General features: G+C 44.8%; 1 protein-coding gene across 2 annotated transcripts in view; it reads right to left on the bottom strand.

The window, feature by feature from the left end:
* MYO7A (myosin VIIA) overlaps positions 1–23,813 on the bottom strand; it is a 299,552-nt gene that overhangs the window by 259,526 nt on the left and 16,213 nt on the right. For both annotated transcript variants that reach the window (XM_082245915.1, XM_082245914.1), the window contains exon 4: positions 5,221–5,405. In XM_082245915.1, coding sequence (XP_082102041.1) covers positions 5,221–5,405 — 185 coding nt within the window. The remainder of the gene's footprint in view (positions 1–5,220; positions 5,406–23,813) is intronic.

Below are 23,813 nucleotides of genomic sequence, written 5' to 3'. Positions count from 1 at the left end.
CCCACAATTTTATTTTAGATCATGATAATTAAAACTAAAATTAAATGTATCTGGAAGTCAGATTTATATGCAACAACACCTTGTCTACATGCACAATTATATAACATACCATTATATTAAATTCCAAACCACAAACTCCAGTATTATTTTGTTTGTCTGAATGTCTGACGTCATTGCGCACACCCCAATCACGTGAGGAACGTTCCCTGAAGGAGACCCTCTGCCTCCTCATACTCATCAGTTTGCACTACGGACAGCAGAATGAGACGGGGAAATGCCGCCCGTAACGCGCCGCAAACTGATGACACACAAAACTGCTGGAAATAAAAAATCTTGGCTATCAATTTGCTGCCCCTCTCAAAGTTCTGCCTGGGTCCAATGGACCCAGTGGGACCCATGGTGAGGCCGGCCCTGGGTGTGTGGACTACCTCATTGCAGGCTTGCTGTGTAAAGGTGATCTCTACAGTAGACATGAGTGAGCTAAATCACCGGAAATCTTTAATTTAGTGTTCCTGGGCTTTCCCCATCAACCGCCTGGTCTCTTGTTGTATATTCCAGAGGACAGCCCAAACAGTGACCCTTTTAACCACTTGCCGACTGCCGCCCGACTATATACGGCGGCAGTCAGCCCCTCACAGGCAAAGTGACGTAGGGGTACGTCACTAGCCCGTGAGTCTCTGGGGAGCGAGCGCGCGCCGCCGGATGCACGCTCCCGCTCGCTCACGGACCACCCCCCCCCCGCGCGTGTGCCCGGCGGACCCGAAGTCCGCCGGGCACTCGCAATCGTCCGTTACACCGGGAGAAAGGCAGGCGGCTAATGTAAACAAGCCTCATGTCATTCTCCCCTGTGTAAGAATAGTGATCATATGGTTCTGCTATGTAGGACCGTTGATCTCTGTTCTTACACCTCAAGCCACAACCAATCACAGCTAGAAGCACGCCCCTAGGGACACACTTAACCCCTCCCTCTCAAAAAAAAAAGTTAACCCCTTCACTGCCAGTGTCATTTTTACAGTAACAGTGCATATGTATAGCACTGATTACTGTAGTAAGGTCACTGGTAACCCCAAAAGTGTCAAAAATGTCAGTCAAGGGTCCGATCTGTCCGCCGCAATGTTGCAGTCCCGCAAAAAAAAAAAATCACAGATCGCCGCCATTACGCATTGAAAAAAAAACAACAAAAATGACAAAAATCTTTCCCGTGGTTAGTAAACGCAATAACTTTTGCGCAAACCAATCAAAATACGCTTTTTGCGATTTTTTTTACCAAACATATGTAGCATAAATCAAAATGGCCTAAAATGTTAAAAAAGTTTGATTTTTTAATTTTTTTGGGGGAATTTCATATAAAAAATGTGAAAAATATTGTTATTTTTGCAAAATTGACGCTCTTTTTTTGTTTATAGCGCATGATCAAAAAATCGCACAGGTGATCAAATACCACCAAAAGAAAGCTCTGTTTGTGGGAAAAAAAGGGCGTCAAATTTGTTTAGGTACAGCGTCTCACGACCGCGCAATTGTCCGTTAAAGTCACGCAGTGCCGAATCGCAAAATAGGCCCTGGTCAGGAAGGGGGTAAAATCTTCCGGGGCTTAAGTGGTTAACTATGGCTGCAGCAGGCGGACAGAGCGGGGAACTCTTGTTAGAGATCATATTATTGGGTTTTCTAGGTGGCAATACAAGAACTGATTTAAGTATGTGCAAGCTCATACAGTTCAGCATAAATTAAAATATCAAAACAATTCAACACACCATCGAACTTTAGGATCGACTGAAAATATTGATCGGAAAAACATCAGTTATAAATATAAACGATCTATGAAAATCAGTCGCTTAACGATCTGATTTATAATCAGATTTTTTCGATCAATCAGTAGCAATCAACAAATTTCTGCTATAAGTTTTGTGAACAATAGCTGATCGTGTCTCATACATCACGATATGTTTTCTGAATGTATCAAGTCTCATATATTCTAGATTCTATAAAAATAAAAGAAAGAGCAGCGCTCACAAAAAAATTGATTAAATATTGTTAAAAAACATGTATATAGGATCATATATAGACAATTAATTCATATATAAAATTTGAATCAGATATAAAAAAATTGCATCAAATATAAAAAGATTGTGCAAAGTGATCAAATCAATCCCACAAAAATACACAATCTTTTTATATTTGATGCAATTTTCTTATATCTGATTTAAATTTTATATATGAATTAATTGTCTATATATGATTCTATATACATGTTTTTTAACAATATTTAATAAATTTTTTTGTGAGCACTGCACTTTCTTTTATTTTTATTGTAGGGTTTTATCTATTGACCTGTGCGAGCTGCTATTGTTATCATATTATTCATTCTGTTTTTCCATCTTTTGAACGTAGGTTTTTTACTACTTTTATTCTAGATTCTATGCAAAAAATTTTAACTTCTAGATTTTACTATATAACAGAATAAAGAACATGTGTATTATTTTTACATTTTGTTTAGTGTATAATTTATGGCACACTCAAAGTCCCTTATCTTACTCAACACAGATACATTCAGTGTGAGCAGTCGAGACTCAATTTTTGTACTTTCGCTTCTGGGATGGTGCCATTTTGTAATTTCATTGTAACTCCACCCGCATGAACTTTACCAATTTTCAGCTATAGTCGCTTGTTTCAGGTGAGTTGAATTTGATCAAGAGCTTACTAAATTGATCCAAAAGAGGGTCTTTGGTTTTACCTATTTTGCATTTGAATATTGATTTATAGGCATCAATAGTTAGTGATAGTGACAGTGCAAAAGGCAGCAACAATCGACAATCATAGGTACACCATATTGACAAAAGTATTGGTACGTCTGCCTTTACACACACATGAACTTTAATGGTATCCCAGTCTTAGTCCGTAGGGTTCAATACTGAGTTGGTCCACCCTCTGCAGCTATAACAGCTTCAACTCTTCTGGGAAGGCTGTCCACAAGGTTTAGGAGTGTGTCTATGGGAATGTTTGACCATTCTTCTGGAAGCGCATTTGTGGGGTCAGGTATTGATGTTAGACAAGAAGGCCTGGCTCGCAGTTTCTGCTCTAATTCATCCCAAAGGTGTTCTATCGGACTAAGGTCAGGACTCTGTGCAGGCCAGTCAAGTTCCTCCTTTGTACAATGGTGCACAGTCATGTTGGAACAGGAAGAGGCCATCCCCCAAACCGTTCCCACAAAGTTGGGAGCCTGAAATTGTCCAAAATGTCTTGGTATGCTGACGCCTTAAGAGTTCCCTTTACTGGATTAAGGGGAAAAGCTCAACCCCTGCAACACAACCCCACACCAAAATCCACCCTCCACCAAATGATTTGGACCAGTGCACAAAGCAAGGATCATAAAGACATGGAGGAGTGTGTTTGGAGTGGAGAAACTTGACTGCCTGCACAGAGTCCTGACCTTAACCCGATAGGACACCTTTGGGATGAATTAGAGTGAAGACTGCAATCCAGGCCTTCTCATCCAACACCAGTGCCTGACCTCACAAATTTGCTTCTTGAAGAATGGTCAAACATTCCCATAGACACACTCCTAAACCTTGTGGACAGCCTTCCCAGAAGAGTTGAAGCTGTTATAGCTACAAAGGGTGGGTCAACTCAATATTGAACCTACTAAGATGCTATTAAAGTTCATGTGTGTGTAAAGGCAGGTGTCCCAATACTTTTGACAATATAGTGTATATCATATTATCAAAGATCTTCTCACCTACAGGTGTAAAATGGACCTTATGGCCAAATTGCTGATTCCCAGACCATTTGTGCATATCAGCTCCCAAGAGAGTTGGAAAGGTATCTCTTGGCCACATTCCTCTGTGGGAACACTAGACAGAAAAAGTATCTCAAAGGGTAAATGCTTTTGTTGCAGATGGCTAAAAAAATCTGATTTTTTTCATTCATTTTTAAGTCCAGGACCGGAGAAAGGAAAGTTGGCAGCTTGTTGGTGGCTGTGGGCAACAAAAACACGATTCTTAGAGCAATAGGCCTAATGTCAGCTGCATGTTGGGAGAGACTGAGCCTGTCTATTTTTTATTTTTTTTGTTTTACAATCTAAAGTTTTATTTCCATTATAAAAAGCATAAAAGTACAGTATGAATTAACATTCAGTGTTTCCAGGTACAGTGCATCATCTGACAACAAGATAAAGCATATAAATGTACAATATGATATAGGGTGGACACCAATGGGTAAGACGCTTTCATAGTAATAGCCATGGTGGAAGTTGGAAGCAAAAAAGTGTTCACAGTTTTGCAAACTGTATTCAATTTTTTTTTTGTTGCGGAGATCAACAAAACTCAACAGACAATCATCAAGGCACAACAGTTCAATATAACATTAGCACCAAAAAATCAGTAGGGTGTTTAGTCTTCTTGTCTGCAGAAGACTGGTAGGGAGGTAGACTTTACATAGCAGTGTTACAGGATCCACTTACAATTTCCCCTCCATTGGATGGGTGGTGGTAAAGTAAATGGCACTGGGTTCCACTAGGTCCTTGTTGTATATAATGGCCAGAGGCAGATTGTCTAGGACCAATGCAGTAGGGACACCCTGAAAAGGAGGCCTACATGTCCCTGCTTGTCTAGAACCTCACCCTACTTCTGTAGCTGTGCTTTCCCTACCCAGCAGAGCTCTCTCCTTGCCTTACTGCCTCACTGTGGGTGCACCGAATCATGTCAACCTTTATATTTATAGGGTCCTTTGTCGAAATGGCCGTACAAATCTTGAGGGACTTCAGTATCCAATACAATCACTGTCCTTCCCAAGATGGCAGGACAAATGCAGTGTCCTAAAAAGGAGGCCTACATGTCCCTGCTTGTCTAGAACCTCGCCTTACTTCTATAGCTGTGCTTTTCCTACCCAGCAGAGCTCTCTCCTTGCCTTACTGCCTCACTGTGGGTGCACCAAATCATGTCAACCTTTATATTTATTGGGTCCTTTGTCGAAATGGCCACACAAATCTTGAGGGACTTCAGTATCCAATACAATCACTGTCCTCCCCAAGATGGCAGCCAGAAGCCCAAGATAGAAAACATTTCCTTCCCCATTGGATTCCTGCCAACCTTAAGAAAATGCATGGTGCCACTTTCAAGTTGGAGGATGTACCGCGGCCAGCAGATGCCTACATGCCCTGCTAGCCCCTTCCTGCCTCAGGTGAACATCACAGACAAGATGGGATGAAATGGGGACATGGCTCACCTGATGATGCAGCACTGGTCCTTGTTATTCCGCTGCATGTTGAAGTAGCAGTTGTCCGCTATGGCAAAGATGTGTGGTGGCATTTCTCCAATTTTCTTGTTGGTGTACAGGCGAATCTGATCTGGGGTGTAAATGGGCAGAAGCTGGTACGGGTTCACTGCTACTAATATAGATCCAGTGTATGTCTGCAGAGAGGAACACATGGAGCTGTATTAACATATGCACAATATTAACAATAGGCTACAACATTTGGACTTTAAATGAAGCTGATGTACTTGATGATGTCTGAAAAAAAATTAAAAAAATGGCTATGGGATTTAAAGCAGGCCTGAAATAAAAAAAAGGGGAAGAATTGCTACATTATAGGGGACATCTAGAAATGTTAATTGTGCTTTAGCAGTACACTGAACAATGCTTCTTTTATCTGGAATTCCTCCCAAAAAATAGCAGTGCACTTTTTTGTATGTGAGTGTGCCTAGGCACTCCTCTACCTACAACCTCATATCTGTATATTGGGCACTGACTGCTAGTCTTAGGAGGTCTGGAGTGAGCTTTGGTAATTTTACTGCTGTGAAATTATCCTGGGAGTTCAGATTTAAAATAAAACTGGACCCATGGTAAGCACGTTTAATGTTAAGCCTTATAATATTTCATAAAATATAAAAAAGGAAGGCTGCCATTATTAACTTGCCACTCATCCATTGAAATGGCAGAATGTAAATAGACTCAAAGATATTCCTAAACAGACTTATCTGCTGAAGGTGATGATATACAATACTGTAAGCCACATTCAATGCTGGTGTTAACAGAAGTGTCTATTATTTTGAGTCCATTTAAATATTGTTTGAGTCTAGCTAACCCTCTGCCATTTCACCTACCCCTGATGAAGGGGGAGCTTGAGGCCCCTGAAATGCATTGGCTGTCCTTTGCTTTTCTTTTTTGTAACTAGTTAAAACATTTAAGATTTTGGACTCTCAAGGACTTTTGTTTGGTGTACTCATTGGCCTTTTAAGCCCCGTACACACGAGTAGAAATTCGGCCGGGAAATTTCGTCCGACCACCGATCTGCCGATTTTCGGCTTGTTAGTATGATGCTTCCGACAACCGACTCCGACTTTTCGGCCAAAAAAATCCTGGTGTGCAGGCTATATAATTTTTGTTGACCATAAAAACACGTCCGATTTTCGTCTCATTAGTACAGATTTCGATGGGGAAAAATCTTATGAGCAAGGCTAGGCATGCTCAGAGATGAAAGAAAGCAATCCAACACATGACATCACTTCTGAAGTAGAATTCTGTCATACGGAAAAATTTGTGTGCAGTCTAGAGCACATTCCAACCAACCGACACGCACTCTGGACAAAAGACGGACGACCTGTCGGCGGAAATTCGTTGCATGTTTACGAGGCTTTATACTCTTACAGTATATTGGGTGTCTGTTTAGTGCCCCCTTACATAGATGGTCATATGGGAAAGACCCCCTTACATTGGGTGTCAGCTTGGTGCGTTCCTACATTGGGGATGAAGGGTGAAGGACCCCTTACATTGTCAGTTTTGTGCCACTTACATTGGTGGTCAGTGGTAAGAATACACCTTACAATCAATTAACAATGAGATATGGGAGGACAGACTCTACTGGATCCGCCAAGTGACACTGGTGACAAAACTTGGCAGGCACTATTAAGTGGAAGATGAATCCGCCACTGCTCGCTGCTAAGGAACCACTTGCAGCTTCTGGAGGAACCCTGGTTGAGAAAAGCTGATCTATAGACCTGTGGGACAAACCATGCCTCCTTTTTAAAGGATTATACCTCTTCCATAGCAAACAAAGACCCCCCTCTCAACTCAAATTATTATTATACTTAATATTCCCATCATCCCCCATCATTCCATCAAACTTTCAAGCCCCATAATTCCAGGTATGGGGGAGCATGTGACTCTCTTCCCTTCCTACCCATCTCCAATTATTACCAAGACTTCTACAGTTCAGTCAAGAGGCCTACACTTTGATGCCTTTACCCCTAAGCCTCAATGATCAGAAATGCTACTGCCCTACTCAGAAATTTCCATGGCTATATGGAAAATGTTATCATGTCAAACTAGCATCCATGAGAGAAAGCAGCCAGATATGATATTGTACATGGAAAGACATATGAAGATGATATTACAAAGTTAGGAGTGTGGAATGAATGGACCAGAACTGTGATTATGGATGACACAACCTCAATGATGGTGGCAATCAACCATACTTACTCTCCCTCCGCAGTTAGTCTTAGAAAAGAAACAATAATTGGAAGGTTAGTATTAACTCTAGAATTGAATATTACTGAATTTTTCTTTAAAAATTAGATTCCTTTCTGTTAGTGAATTATAATAGTATATCAAATGCCAAAACCTATTTTTATTGTTTTGGGTAGAATAGAAAAGATTAAAACCGCTGTCTTGATGTCCTGTCCCAGAGATATAGAGGTAGAGGAAATCTCTCCAGGTGTCCCCATTAGAAGATTTCCTCTAAATTCTTATTTTGGCGACAACAGTGAACTTTAGGGTTTGCAATACTGTACAAATCTATGGGAACACAAAACCAGCTTGAAAGATGTCAATTGTAGGTGAAAAGCAACTGAATTCTGAACGATCTCAGAAGGGTTTCAAAATGATGTCAAACTGATACCTTCGACACAAGACCAAAGTTCATCTGTACTAAGTCCTAAAAGAAAGCTTTTCATGAAAGAAATATGGAGGCTACTGTTGCTGACAAGTGCTAGTTGCCTGGCTGTTACGCTGACCCTTTAGATTAAATATTTGAAGTCACTGACCTGTAAAACGTAGGCAGGTAGGTACTTTCCTGATCTGCACTCTTTTTAAATAAAATGATTCATTAAACATGATCAAAGAGTAGTGGAAGGACAAAATATACGAATGTTCTGGCTGCAGGAGAGATGCTGTTAGCCCTGATTTCGGAGCTCTGGTTAGGGTTCCCAGATATGGGTCTGGGTCGCTATATATTATTTGGCCATTGGTGAGAGCCCATTGGTTTCCTCTTTTGGGGGAGGAGGGTTGGGGGGGGGGGGGGTGTCTGGGGTGGGGCGAGGCCCCTGCTGGCCGGTCTGTTATTGGGCTTGGTGGGTTTTTGGGTTTTTGGGCTTTTGAGGAACCTCAGTTTTGGGACTTGATGTATTTTGATGTTTTACTTTTTATTATTGACTTCCTTGTTGCCAATAATGTTATGATTCATGTACTGACAAGCACTGCTGTGGTGCGTGGTACTTTTCTGTATGCTACCCCCTTTTCTATGTTTTACTATTGTACTGTTTTGTTAAAACTCATTAAAAAACTATTGAATACTAAAAAATGTACAAATGTAACATGGGACAAAAATTTGATTACAAGGTTAAAGCGGAGTTCCGGGCACAAAATCGACCTTTTTTTTTTGTGCCCATCCGCTTGGTCTCCTTTACCTGAAAAGGAATTGGATAGTTCGGTTTTTTTTTTTTACTTACCTTGTAATTGTAGAAAGAAATACTCACCTTTCGTCACTTCCTCCCTCTGCGGCCTCGGCCCGCGCCGTCTCTTCCGGCTTGCAATGATTCCTGGGAGCTGAACGTCATCGCTCCCAGGAATCAATGCGACGGCACCGGCCCCACTCGTCACTTCAGGGGCGACGCCGCATTCCCTGCTAAACAGCTTCTGGGCATGCCGCACCGGAAGTGACGAGAGGAGCCGGTGAAGGCGCATTCTGGGAGAAGAAGACGCGGAAGAGGATGCAGAAGAGGATCGCGCAGGCTTCAGCTGCCCACAACAGAGATGGCAACGCTGGAGAAGAAATTTCAAAAGTGAGTATTTCTTCTTGCAGGTAAGTTCGAACCGGGACAGATCAGAGGCTAGCCATTGTGGAATGTACTAGCCCTGACTGTCCCGGGGGTATGTTTATTGAAATTTTGTTTTTGTGCCCGGAATTCTGCTTTAACAAATGAGGTAAGACAATTGTTGTACATGGCCTATTGGCCAGTTTCTGGATGGTACATTAGAAGCAGAGCAGGATATGACTACATGGGGCATTGTACTGGGAAAAAGTGGATTCATGATAGTGTAGACATTCAAAAAATCCCAAACATACACATGTTCAAAAAATTAAATCTTACATTTCTCCCTCTCTACTGGCACCTTTCCCTCCCTTCTACAGCATGCACTGGTCATTCCCATATTTAAAAAGCCTTCACTAGACTCCACAAGGCTGGACATCTTAAGACCTGTCTCCTTTCTCCCAATTACCTCTAAACCTTTAGAACGCTTAAGTGGGGTACACACTAGTAGACAATCTGCCGAAAATTCCCGCCCGAGGTAAAATCGTACGATTTTCGGCTAGTGTGTACACAACTTTCAGCAGCCGATCCCGACATTTTCAACGAAAAAAAAAACGGAGGGACAAACACCAAAATTTTTATCGTCCGTCCCCAGACAACCAATTTTCGTTTAATGTGTATGCAGTACGTCCGTGAAAAATCGTATACGAAAGGCCGCGCATGATCTGAAGTTGCTGACGACCCGGAAGTCTAGGAACAAATGTCCCCAAAAAAAAAAAAAAATCGGACGAGAAATTTCGTGAACATTTATGCACTGTCAACTAAAAACGGTTGTGAACGCGAGCATGAGAGAGAATAATCGGAGGATATTTCGTCCGATTTTCGTCAAGTGTGTACGGCCCTTTAGTCTAAAACCATCTGAGCTACTACCTCACTGATAACAACCATCTTGACCCCTTACAGTCTGGTTTTCGCTCAAAGCATTCCACAGAAACTGTCCTACTAAAACTCACTAACGATTTACTAATTGCTAAAAACCAATGGCTACTACTCTTACTAAAAGACCTTTCTGGTGTCTTTGATATTGTTGACCACCCTCTCCTAAAACTCCACTCCCTTGGCCTCCAAGACTCTGCTCTTTCTTGGTTCTCCTCCTAGCTATCACAGAGTACCTTCAGTGTTTCCTACAACTCTGTCTCCTCCTCTCCGCTTCCTCTTTCTGTCCCCCAAGACTCTGCCCTTGGTCCCCTTCTCTTCTCTATTTACACTTATTCTCCTGGTCACTTGGTAGCCTCCTACGGCTTCCAAAACCATCTCCTTACTGATGACATCCAAATCTATCTCACTCATCTACCCCTCACCTCACTCATTAGTCTCCTCTCATATTACTAATTTACATATCAGCGTAGATGTCACTCCACTTTCTCAAACTAAAGCTTTCTAAAACCGAGCTCGTAACCAGGGCCGCTGATAGGGGGGGACCACCAGTCCTTCTGTAGGGGGCCCAGGCACACAGGGGGGGCCCCAACAGCACAGGGAATCAGTGCGGTTGGGCAGAGGGGCAATTACAGAAGGAAGCCCTGTGTGGCTCAATGCAGCAGCTGAAAGCAAGTTTCTTCCACTCCTGCCAGCTCTCAGCTACCGCAGGGTGAAACACAGACACAGGGCATCGCTCCTGACACTCCCTGTGCCTTCCTCTAATTCCCCCCCCCCCTCTCCCCATGTGCCCCCCAGTCACTGTGCCACCCCCCGCAGCGCTGCAGGCTTCCCTGTCCTGTAAAAAAAATAACAAATTGTAAAGAAAAAAAAAACTATTAAACATTGTAATAATTTAACTTAAACAAATTGTCAAGTAAAATAAATTGTAAACATTTTTAACATTTTTAAAATAAATTATAATTTTTATTTTTATTTTTTTTAAATGTAAAAAAACAATTAAAAAGGGCTAATTCACACAAGTTTACTGTTATGTTTGTGTCCGCTAATAATTATTTTAGAGTATTTTTAGTGAAAATATTGATTTTAATTTAAGCGAATTGTAAAATAATTGTGAACATTTTTAACATTTAAAAAAATAAATTATATATATGTATTATAATATAATTTTTCATGTATTTTTTTTTTTTTTAATTAAACAATTAAAAAGGGCTAATTCACATAAGTTCACTGTTATGTTTGTGTCCACTAATAATGATTTTAGTGTATTTTTTTTTTTTAAATATTATCTTGATATATTCGGGGGAGGGGGGGGGGGCTGCCAGGTAGGCTGTATTGGGTCCTGTGATTTCTAACAGCAGCCCTGCTCGTAACATACCCCCTCCACCTGTGCACCCCTCCCTGAATTTTCCATCAAGATCAATAATACAACTTTCAGTCCCTCCCTTTATGCCAGAGTGCTAGGTGTAATCCTGGACTCTGAACTGTCCTTGTAGCCCCCAATCCAATCGCTGTCTAAAGCTTGTAGACTTCACCACCATAACATCTCTAAAATGTGCCACTTTTTCACCAATGAAACCACCAAGCTACTCATTCCCTCCTTTGTTATCTCTCACCTTGACTATTACACCTCCCTCCTATTTTGCTATTTGGCACTGCGTGACTTTAACGGACAATTGCGCGGTCGTTCGACGCTGTACCCAAATGAAATTGACGTCCTTTTTTTTTCCCACAAATAGAGCTTTCTTCTGGTATTTGATCACCTGTGCGATTTTTATTTTTTGCGCTATAAACAAAAAAAGAGCGACAATTTTGAAAAAATAACAATATTTTTCAAATTTTTTTAAATGAAATTCTCCAAAAAAAAAAATGTAAAAATCTAAATTTGTTAACCTTTTAGGCCAATTTGTTTTCTGCTACATATTTTTGGTTAAAAAAATTGCAATAAGCGTATTTTGATTGGTTTGCGCAAAAGTTATTGCGTCTACTAACTACGGGAAAGATTTATGTCATTTTTAATGTTTTTTTTAACTAGTAATGGCGGCGATCTGCGTTTTTTTTTTTTTGCAGGACTGTGACATTGCGGCGGACAGATCGGACCCCTGACTGACATTTTTGACACTGTTGGGGGTACCAGTGACATTACTACAGTAATCAGTGCTATACATATGCACTGTTACTGTAAAAATGACACTGGCAGGGAAGGGGTTAACTTTATTGGTGATCAAGGGGTTTAGTGTATCCCTAGGAGCGTGATTCTAACTGTTAGGGGCGTGGCTAGTGAAGTAATCACAGAGACATACGATCCTACATAGCAGGATTGCATAGCCTCTGTCATTACTTCAGGGAGAATGACAGACGGCTGTGTTTACATCAGCCGTCTGTCTTTCTCCCTCTCCTGAGGGAGATTGCGAGTGGCAGGCGGACATCGGAGCCGCCGGTCACACGCGCTGGCTAGGCAGGGAACGAGCGGGTGGCGGGAGTGCGCCGCCGGCGGCGCGTGCTCACCACCTAAAGGTTAGTGGGCGAGAGACGTACCCCTACGTCACTTTGCCAGTAGGGGGCTGACTGCTGCAGTAAACAGTCATGCGGCGGTGGGCAAGTGGTTAAGTGTATTATGAATGCTGCTGCCAGACTCTCTACTTCACTGATCATTCGTTGTCTGCCACCCCTCTCTGCCAATCCCTTCACTGGCTTCCACTCCCCCAACTAGTAAAATCAAAATACTAACAACATATAAAGCCATTTACAACTCTGCCCCGAGCTACATCACCAACCTTGTCTCCAAATATCACCCAAACCGTCCTCTCTGCTCCTTCCAAGACCTCCTTCTCTCCAGTGCCCTTGTCTCCTGCTCCCATGCTCACCTCCAGGACTTCTCCAGAGCCTCTCCCTTCCTCTGGAATCTCTACCCCAATTAGTTTGGCTATATCCTACTCTATCCACTTTTAGGGTCCCTTTTAGGAAGCTTATCCTCCCTTCAGCTAACAACTGAACTTTAATTCTTCCTTTAGCTTGTCCCTCACAGTTATTATTTTTTGTACCACTTGCCCCACTCTATTAGAGGAGCAGGGCCCTCCTAACCCTCTTGTATTGTATTCTATTGTAGCTATACTTTATATTGTAAAGCACTGTGCAAACTGTCAGCTCTATATAAATCCTGTATAATAACAACAATAATAGTAAAAACAAGCCAGGAAAGTGAAAGATTGAGGTAGTGGTCAGATAGTGGGGTGTAGTTGAAGAAAGGAGGAGTCGCTTGTAGTGCAGTCGCACATCTCTCCCAGCAAGGAGTGTTATCTCCAAGGGTTGGAGAGGCTGGATTCATCCTTTTCATGGATAGTGTAGGACCCACTGATAATGGGGTACTTTGACGCAGTGGTGGGCTTGAGCACGATATGGCCATATGGTGGGACCAAATCCCCATTTTTATTTATGGATTGTCTCCATATTTGATAGTCATTTCTTTTGCATGTGTGCGCTATTCTTTTTTAATATACATGTTGCTTGGTCCATAGCTGCACCGGCTTTAGATATACATGTTCAGGGTTTGCTCCCCCAATTTTTTGCTTATTTATTATGTAGTTGAAGAAAGGGTAAGTGCAAGAGAGATGGTGCAAGGGTATGAAAGGGAATCGGGTGACTATGTGGCAGGGTAAGGGGCAGCAGTTGCTACCCTTCAGCGGGTCATTACCCCTGATTTGTATTCCTCTTGCCAGTCGGAGACTCAGAAAATGTCAGTGGGTCAACCTCATTGCCGGGCAACTAGTATTTTCAGGTGGTCAGCAACAACTGCCCCCATATCCCTCAAGAAAGGTTCATGTTAAAGTGTCAGTCCACCAAAAAACTATATTTTGGCTCTCAGAAGAAGCTACTTGGCCTCCTTGTGGACCGCCTGATATGTACATCACACACTGAATCATAGAAACACATTGCATTAAATGGTTATTTGCAAAAATGTTATACAATTAATAATAGTGTGATATAATATATTCATTTTTAGACATAAACTGGGAAAAAATTTTGCAAACAGGTAATTTTTCACCATCATTGATGTGCGCTGATGAGGCGTCACTGATGGGTACTGCATACTTGCCAACTGTCCCTTATTTCCTGGGACAGTCCCTGCAAATAGGAGCCTGTCCCAGGTAATTTATATTGTCCCTGGAAGTGCCTGTTAATCGGGCTGCCCATAAATGTTATGCAGAAGTAGTGCAGCTGAATGGGAGACTTATTCTAACTTTGCTACTGTGGCCTTAAGTTTGAAATTCCCTTTTTAATTTCCTGTAATTCTCTCTATATTGAGTAGACTCTATAATCTGATAAGTAGGCGAGATTAATTATGCAGAGTGGGCGGGGCTTCAGGGAAGTGGGTGTGGTAATTGATAGCTGTGCTGCAAAGTGTCCCTGGAATTTTTTTTTAAATGTTGGCATCTATGGTACTGATAGGCACTGATAGGCTGCACTGATGGGCACTGATAGGCTGCACTGATGGGCGCTAAGGTGGCACTGAAAAGGCAGCACTGATGGGCACTGAAAAGGCAGCACTAATGGGCACTGAAAAGGTGGCACTGGTGGGCACTGATAGGTGGCACTGATGGGCACTGGTAGGTGAAACTGATCGGCAGCACTGATGATGAGGCACTGATGGACACTGATAGGTGGCACTGGTGTGCACTGGTAGGTGGCCCTGATGGACACTGGTAGGTGGCACTGACCTGCACTGATGGGCAGTGGTAGGTGGCACTGGTGTGCACTGGTAGGTGGCCCTGATGGGCACTGGTAGGTGGCACTGACCTGCACTGATGGGCAATGGTAGGTGGCACTGGTGGGCACTGGTAGGTGGCACTGGTGGGCACACATGCGACAGCAGTGGCTCTTCCTCTTCAGGACTGATGTCCCTCTGACAGCAGCTGGTGATTTTTTTTTTTTTTTCCTCAGCGTGAGGAAAAAAAAAAAAGCTGGTTACAGGCTCTGTTTACATCATGTGATCAGCTGTCATTGGCTGACAGCTGATCACGTGGTAAGGAGCCGGGACCCGATCTGAGATCGTCCAAGTCTCATGGACTCGTTGATCACAGAGTGAGCCGCGCATGCCCCGCAAAGGAGCGCGCAGGCAACTCATGCACAGGAGGACATAAATGGACGCCCTCTTGGCAATTTAAGCCCACGCTGTAGACGTCTTTCGGCTATAGTATGGGCATGAAGGGGTTAAAGTAGATTTAAACCTGATTACTACATTTTTATACACTGTAAACTCTAACATGATAATTTCAATTCAAGTTTTTTCCTCCTTACCTTGTAAAACAACCCATTCAGTTTAAAACATAAATGAAAGGCAAAACATTTGTGTGTATATACACTATATATATATATATATATATAATGTAATTATATACATACACACACTGTATACACATTGTGAATATTAAATACCTTATTTTTTCTTTTTCATAGGTGATCACACACTCTCTGTTCTCAGCTGCACAGGGGGCTAGAGAGCTGGGGAGTGGAGAAGCAGCAGCACACTGACCTTCCCAGTGAATGGCTGTGCGAGGGTGGGGTTGAGAATCAACACAAGTCTGATCATTGTATAAAAGAAAGGGAGTTCTCCCAGCAGCAGCCGGAAAACTGACCATGCTGGGAGGGATGTGCTCTTATGCCTAGCACGGTCAGTTTAAAATAGGAAAGCAAGGGGACTATCCGGATCACCAGGTTTTTCACACAAAGGGAGCGAAAAAAGAGAACAGGATACTTTTCAACACAAGTACATGATACAGCAGGCACATATCAGGACAATGAGATGTTGGGATAACATATTCTTTAAAAGCAAACTTGCACTTGCATTTAATAAATCCCAGTATAACAGCTCCAAATTCCTGTAGAGTATCTGGGAGCCTATAAAAACTAGGGAGCTCAGACCAGCACTGGCCCCTATAATAATGTTTCGCTATTGGTCAATGAGGCTACATATCACTGAATAGGCCAATAGAAAGGTGCAGGTTGTTGGATGGGGCTGGCCAGAGCTGGTAAGTAAATGCTATTTGCATATCAGAGGGCCCCAGTTTCTGGATCTCAAGGGGGGTGTCCTACAGGAATGTTCAGCAAACCTGCAAGCACTAATTGGTCCAAAGGGCCCATGTTACAGTTTTTATTTAAAGTGTTGCTAAACCTAGGAACCTTCATTCACTATATCTGGTCTATCACAGTACACAGAACATGGAAATGCAATTATTTTAATAAATATAAACTGCTAACTACCTTTTCTCATCAGCAGTATATAGCAGTCTTGTGACATGTATCAGTGTCTGATTAAAGCTTGTAGGAGGGGTTTTCATTCTCCCCTTATTGTCCTATGAGGATGCATGACCCCTGACCCTCTGTCTGGACAGTGCTGATTGGCCCTGTGCTGATCACATGCACTCTCCCAAGAAAAAAAAAAAAATACTCTCTAGCAATATGCACCAAACTGAGCATGTGCAGAGTGACTCCAAGGCTCTGTTCTATCAGCAGATGGATTGGGGACAGCGGAAGAAGGGGAAGATCAGAGAAGACAGGATCAAATAGTCTTTTTACACAATGCAGAGGATTAACCTTCCTTAGGTTCCACAATGAGTATAAAAAGCATGCTTTACTGCATATACAGACTGATTTTACTGTTGTGCGTTTAGTAACACTTTAACGTCTACATTTGTAGAGTTTTGCTGTACCATATTTCTGTACTGCTATAGTCTCTCTTTATTAGTGGTATGTACGCTGTTATCTACATCCCCCAGGACTCCAGTATTTCAGAAGTAATATGAGGTCACGGGCTCTCCTGAAATTCAACTCTCTTCCTTGCGGTGAATAATTTAGAGGAATATTACGCTGAGTTCTACTCAAACAATGACAGCAGGAGCACACCTTACCCGCTCCATTAAATCTTAATGACCATTTTTCTGGGCTGAACAATGTATTACAGCTGGGATGCGGGAACAACAATCGGCCAGTTTATCCATCGTAATTATCTCACTAATAGCGGTGTGACAGCCATTCCAGGAAAAATCGGAGACATTGTCCTGAAAATGTCACAAATGTAACCAGGGCTTTTTTTTTTCTCAGAGAATAGGTGCAGGAGCTCCCCACCTTTTGAGTCACCCCTTGTCTGTGCCCCCTACTCACCTTCAAGCACTGTCCCTTGATTCCACCCCCTTCCCACCTCTTAGTACCACCCCTTGGTTTTGCCCCCTACCCACCTTTAAGCACTGTCCCTTGGTTACACCCCCTACCCACCTCTTAGTACAACCCCTTGGTTCCGCCCCCTACCCACCTTCAAGCACTGTCCCTTGGCTACACCCCCTACCCACCTCTTAGTACAACCCCTTGGTTACACCCCCTACCCACCTTCAAGCACTGTCCCTTGGTTCCACCCCCTTTCCACCTCTTAGAACCACCCTTGGTTCTGCCCCCTACCCACCTCTTAGTACCACCCCTTGGTTTTGCCCCCTACCCACCTTCAAGCACTGTCCCTTGGTTCCACCCCCTACCCACCTCTTAGTTTCACCCCTTGGTTCCGCATCCCTACCCACCTTCAAGCACTGTCCCTCGGTTCCACCCCCTTCCCACCTCTTAGTACCACCCCTTGGTTCCGCCCCCTACCCCCCTTCAAGCACTGTGCCTTGGTTCTACCCCCTTCCCACCTCTTAGTACCACCCCTTGGTTTTGCCCCCTACCCACCTTTAAGCACTGTCCCTTGGTTACACCCCCTACCCACCTCTTAGTACAACCCCTTGGTTCCGCCCCCTACCCACCTTCAAGCACTGTCCCTTGGCTACACCCCCTACCCACCTCTTAGTACAACCCCTTGGTTACACCCCCTACCCACCTTCAAGCACTGTCCCTTGGTTCCACCCCCTTTCCACCTCTTAGAACCACCCTTGGTTCTGCCCCCTACCCACCTCTTAGTACCACCCCTTGGTTTTGCCCCCTACCCACCTTCAAGCACTGTCCCTTGGTTCCACCCCCTACCCACCTCTTAGTTTCACCCCTTGGTTCCGCATCCCTACCCACCTTCAAGCACTGTCCCTCGGTTCCACCCCCTTCCCACCTCTTAGTACCACCCCTTGGTTCCGCCCCCTACCCCCCTTCAAGCACTGTGCCTTGGTTCTACCCCCTTCCCACCTCTTAGAACCACCCCTTGGTTCCGCTCCCTACCCACCTTCAAGCACTGTCCCTTGGTTCCACCCTCTACCCACCTCTTAGTACCACCCTTTGGTTTTGCCCCCTACCCACCTTCAAGCACTGTCCCTTGATTCCACCCCCTTCCCACCTCTTAGTACCACCCCTTGGTTTTGCCCCCTACCCACCTTTAAGCACTGTCCCTTGGTTACACCCCCTACCCACCTCTTAGTACAACCCCTTGGTTCCGCCCCCTACCCACCTTCAAGCACTGTCCCTTGGCTACACCCCCTACCCACCTCTTAGTACAACCCCTTGGTTACACCCCCTACCCACCTTCAAGCACTGTCCCTTGGTTCCACCCCCTTTCCACCTCTTAGAACCACCCTTGGTTCTGCCCCCTACCCACCTCTTAGTACCACCCCTTGGTTTTGCCCCCTACCCACCTTCAAGCACTGTCCCTTGGTTCCACCCCCTACCCACCTCTTAGTTTCACCCCTTGGTTCCGCATCCCTACCCACCTTCAAGCACTGTCCCTCGGTTCCACCCCCTTCCCACCTCTTAGTACCACCCCTTGGTTCCGCCCCCTACCCCCCTTCAAGCACTGTGCCTTGGTTCTACCCCCTTCCCACCTCTTAGAACCACCCCTTGGTTCCGCTCCCTACCCACCTTCAAGCACTGTCCCTTGGTTCCACCCTCTACCCACCTCTTAGTACCACCCTTTGGTTTTGCCCCCTACCCACCTTCAAGCACTGTCCCTTGATTCCACCCCCTTCCCACCTCTTAGTACCACCCTTTGGTTTTGCCCCCTACCCACCTTCAAGCACTGTCCCTTGGTTCCACCCCCTACCCACCTCTTAGTACCACCCCTTTGTTCTGCCCCCTACCCACCTTCAAGCACTGTCCCTTGGTTCCACCCCCTACCCACCTCTTAGTACCACCCCTTGGTTCCGCCCCCTACCCACCTTCAAGCACTGTCCCTTGGTTCCACCCCCTACCCACCTCTTAGTACCACACCTTGGTTCTGTCCCCTACCCACCTTCAAGCACTGTCCCTTGGTTCCACCCCCTACCCACCTCTTAGTACCACCCCTTGGTTCTGCCCCTTACCCACCTTCAAGCACTGTCCCTTGGTTCCACCCCTACCCACCTCTTAGTACCACCCCTTGGTTCTGCCCCCTACCCACCTTCAAGCACTGTCCCTTGGTTCCACCCCTACCCACCTCTTAGTACCACCCCTTGGTTCTGCCCCCTACCCACCTTCAAGCACTGTCCCTTGGTTCCACCCCTACCCACCTCTTAGTACCACCCCTTGGTTCCACCCCCTTCCAACCTCTTAGTACCACCCCTTGGTTCCGCCCCCTACCCACCTTCAAGCACTGTCCCTTGGTTCCACCCCCTACCCACCTCTTAGTACCACCCCTTTGTCCCGCCCCCTACCCACCTTCAAGCACTGTCCCTTGGTTCCACCCCCTACCCACCTCTTAGTACCACCCCTTGGTTCCGCCCCCTACCCACCTTCAAGCACTGTCCCTTGGTTCCACCCCCTACCCACCTCTTAGTACCACACCTTGGTTCTGTCCCCTACCCACCTTTAAGCACTGTCCCTTGGTTCCATCCCTTCCCACCTCTTAGTACCACCCCTTGGTTCTGCCCCCTACCCACCTTCAAGCACTGTCCCTTGGTTCCACCCCCTACCCACCTCTTAGTACCACCCCTTGGTTCCACCCCCTTCCAACCTCTTAGTACCACCCCTTGGTTCCGCCCCCTACCCACCTTTAAGCACAGTCCCTTGGTTCCACCCCCTACCCACCTCCTAGTACCACCCCTTGGTTCCGCCCCCTACCCACCTTCAAGCACTGTCCCTTGGTTCCACCCCCTACCCACCTCTTAGTACCACCCCTTGGTTCCGCCCCCTACCCACCTTCAAGCACGGTCCCTTGGTTCCATCCCCTTCCCACCTCTTAGTACCACCCCTTGGTTTCGCCCCATACCCACCTTCAAGCACTGTCCCTTGGTTCCACCCCCTTCCCACCTCTTAGAACCACCCCTTGGTTCCGCCCCCTACCCACCTTCAAGCACTGTCCCTTGGTTCCACGCCCTACCCACCTCTTAGAACCACCCCTTGGTTCCGCCCCTACCCACCTTCAAGCACTGTCCCTTGGTTTCACACCCTACCCACCTCTTAGTACCACCCATTGGTTCCGCCCCCCCCCCTACCCACCTCCCAGTACTACCCCTTTTAGAGAATACAGAACCACAAAACAATAGACCCCCCACACCAATGGATGCACACCAGCAACCATAGATCCCCAACAGCAACAAATCTCCTAGCAACCAGCATCAGTAGACCCTCCAGCAGCCAGCTTCACTCAACAGTAGATCCCTCCAGGCAACAACTGAGCCCCCAGCAATATAAGACCCCCATACAAAAATAGAGTCCCAACAGTGACAATGAATCTCCCAGCAACCATCATCAATAGACCCTTCAGCAGCCAGCCTCACTCAACAGTAGATCTCTCCCAGCAACAACTGAGCCCCCAGCAAAATAAGACTCCCATGCAAAAATAGAGTCCCCCCAGTGACAATGAATCTCCCAGCAGCCATCATCAATAGCCCTCCAGCACACCCCAGCACCCCTTTACCATTACAAACATTCGGTGCTGGAGGTGCCGGAACTGCGTTCCCCCGCTGCTGCTAAAAAAAAGCCCTGAATGGAACGAATCCAAAAGGAAACATGGTGGATTAGCCAATCAGCGTTTCTTTTTCTAGTGCATGTTACAAAATGAACTCTGAAGGTGAAGACGTGAAGGATTTGGATTTGGGATCAGGTCCAATCCAACCCCTGAAAAAAATGGAATATTGGAGAAGGGCCATGCTTGTCCTTATGGAGGAAAGGGAAACGCCTATGCCCCAGGTACTTTTTATGCAGTGCAGTAACACAAATTCGTTATCGAGTGTTGCATCATGTGTGCATTACAATATGGCAACCCATTTAAAATGAATGCACTGCCAACACACCCTAAAAACCTTAAAAATAAGTGGCCCTTTTTTCTAACCCAACATATAAATATACATTGCAGAACATAGGTGAATTTCCCTAGGGAGTATTGGTGAGCCAAACACACCTGGATTCGGTTCAAGTAGGGTTTGGTAAACCTAACCAGTGCCATATACGAACCCCATTGAAGTCAATGAGAACCGAATGTTAACCACTTGCCGACTGCCGCAAGTACATATACTGCGGCGGTCAGCCCCGTGCAGGCAAAGTGACGTATGGGTACGTCACTCGCCCACGAGCCAATAGGGGGTAAGTGCGCGCCGCCAGAGGAGCGCTTCCGCCCCCGCTCGTTCACAGGCATCCCCGCGCGAGTGACCAGCGGCTCCGATGTCCGCCGGTCACTCGCGATCTCCCGCTGGAGAGGTAGAAAGGCAGACGGCTGATGTAAACAAAGCCGCCTGTCATTCTCCCTGATGTAACTACAGAGACTATATGATCCTGCTATGTAGGATCGTATGTCTCTGTGGTTACATCAAAAGCCACGCCCCTTTACAGTTAGAATCACGCCCCTAGGGACACACTTAACCCCTTGCTCTCTAATAAAGTTAACCCCTTCCTTACCAGTGTCATTTTTATAGTAACAGTGCATATGTATAGCACTGATTACTGTAGTAATGTCACTGGTACTCCCAAAAGTGTCAAAAATGTCAGTCAAGGGTCCGATCTGTCCGCCGCAAAGTCGCAGTCCCGCAAAAAAAAAAAAAAAAATCGCAGATCGCCACCATTACTAGTTAAAAAAAAAACAATAAAAATGACATAAATCTAGTTTGTAGACATGATAACTTTTGCGAAAAGCTTATTGAGATTTTTTTCACGAAAAATATGTAGCAGAAAACAAATTGGCCTAAAATGTTAAAATTTTTTTGATTTTTACATTTTTTGGGGGGGAATTTCATATAAAAACTATAAAAATATAAATATTGTTATTTTTTCAAAATTGTCGCTCTTTTTTTGTTTATAGCGCAAAAAGTAAAAATCGCACAGGTGATCGAATACCACCAAAAGAAAGCTCTGTTTGTGGGAAAAAAAGGACGTCAATGTTATTTGGGAACAGCATCGCACGACCGCGCAATTGTCCATTAAATCACGCAGTGCTGAATCGCAAAATAGGCCCTGGTCTTTGAGCAGCCAAATCCTCCGGGGCTTAAGTGGTTAAAAAAAGTTCTGGCCATTTTCTAATATGCAATGAATTGTCAAACAAATGTCGTGGGGGCTGGGCACAGCCATGGGGGGGACATGTATCAAAGCAAAAAAACACTTTTTTTTAAAAATGAGAGAAGCGAATTAAGCAATGCTTAACCACTTCATGACCAGGCCTATTTCTGAGATTTGTTGCTTACAAGGTAAAATCAGTTTTTTTTTTGCTAGAAAATTACTTACAACCCCCAAAACATTATATATATTTTTATGTAGCACCCTCCTAGATAGGTGCTAGGATAAAATCATTGTTATGTTCCATCTGCTTACCAGGGGAGCCTGATCTGTTAGTCATGCCTGATACATGTGTCCAGGTGTGAGTGTCCCCTTTGTATCTAATGGGCTAATAGCGGGACCTGTTGGACAGTGGAAGAAACCCAGCCAGTGACACACGTGGTTTTGTGGCAGTCCCAGGGCAGTGCATCCTGAGATTGGCCATAAAAGCTGAGGTCACATGTGACAGGGCATCTTTGGCGGGAAGCAGAGTCCCAGGAGGAGGGTGACGGCTGTCTCTCCTCCTGCTGTGTGAGAAAGGTGGTCACAGGCAGTCAGCCTGGTGAGCCAGGTGTGGAGCTGAGCTGCAGAGGATCCTGCAGAGCTGCTGGCAGAGTCTTCTTGGAAAAACAGTGTCCGTGAGTACCAGAGGGCTTGCTAAGGGGTCTGCCCAGGAAGGGGGACCTCTCCAGTGAAGTCAGAGGATAGAAAGTCAGCTCACTGAAAATGCCAGAATAAAGGGGGTGCCAAGTAGAACCCTGAAGGGTAGGGGTAAAGGGGATGCCAAGCGGGGCCCTGAAGAGTGATTCATTATACAGTTTGCTTAGTAACTACTTCACTACAGTGGCAAGGTGAAGCAGCAGCCTTGCCGCATTCAACTACAGTTAGAAGTCCTGAAATTGTGCATAGTTCATCCAGTTGGAGTATCCCACTCATCCTTTCTCCTATCCCAGTTCTCAATAAAAACTACAAAAACCAAATCCCCTGGACTGTTCTCTGACTGAGTCAAACACTTAAAGTACTTAGAATTGCTAAGTTGTTGCTATGGGTAACCCAGGGGAATCCGTATCCAGCAGCTCCCATGGGAGTAGTGCTACATTTAGCAGAGAATTTTTTCTTCACCAAAACTATGCAGCAGAATACAAATTGACCTAAACTATTAAATAAATTCGATTTAAAAAAAAAAAAAATTTTGGATGTTTAGGAGTCACTTTGGGCATGGGGGTTGTGGACCCCAAATTCCTTTAAAGAGGTTGGGAGGCACTATGTCCAGCCTTGTGTGGCTTTCTTATGTTTAAGTCACCCTGCATCTGTTATGGGGTGACCAGGAGGGTGGTGAACACTGAAAATATGGTTTGGACTACTACAAATGGGACAGTCATATTCAGGAATAATGTCTCCCTTGCAATATGAAGATTTTTGTTCCCATTTGCCATGAGGTCTCTG

Source organism: Pelophylax lessonae (assembly GCF_965119305.1).
Source record: "Pelophylax lessonae genome assembly, chromosome: 2".
Classification (NCBI taxonomy): domain Eukaryota; kingdom Metazoa; phylum Chordata; class Amphibia; order Anura; family Ranidae; genus Pelophylax; species Pelophylax lessonae.
Note: the sequence above shows the minus strand (reverse complement) of the source record. Positions and strands in the feature narration are given on the sequence as shown.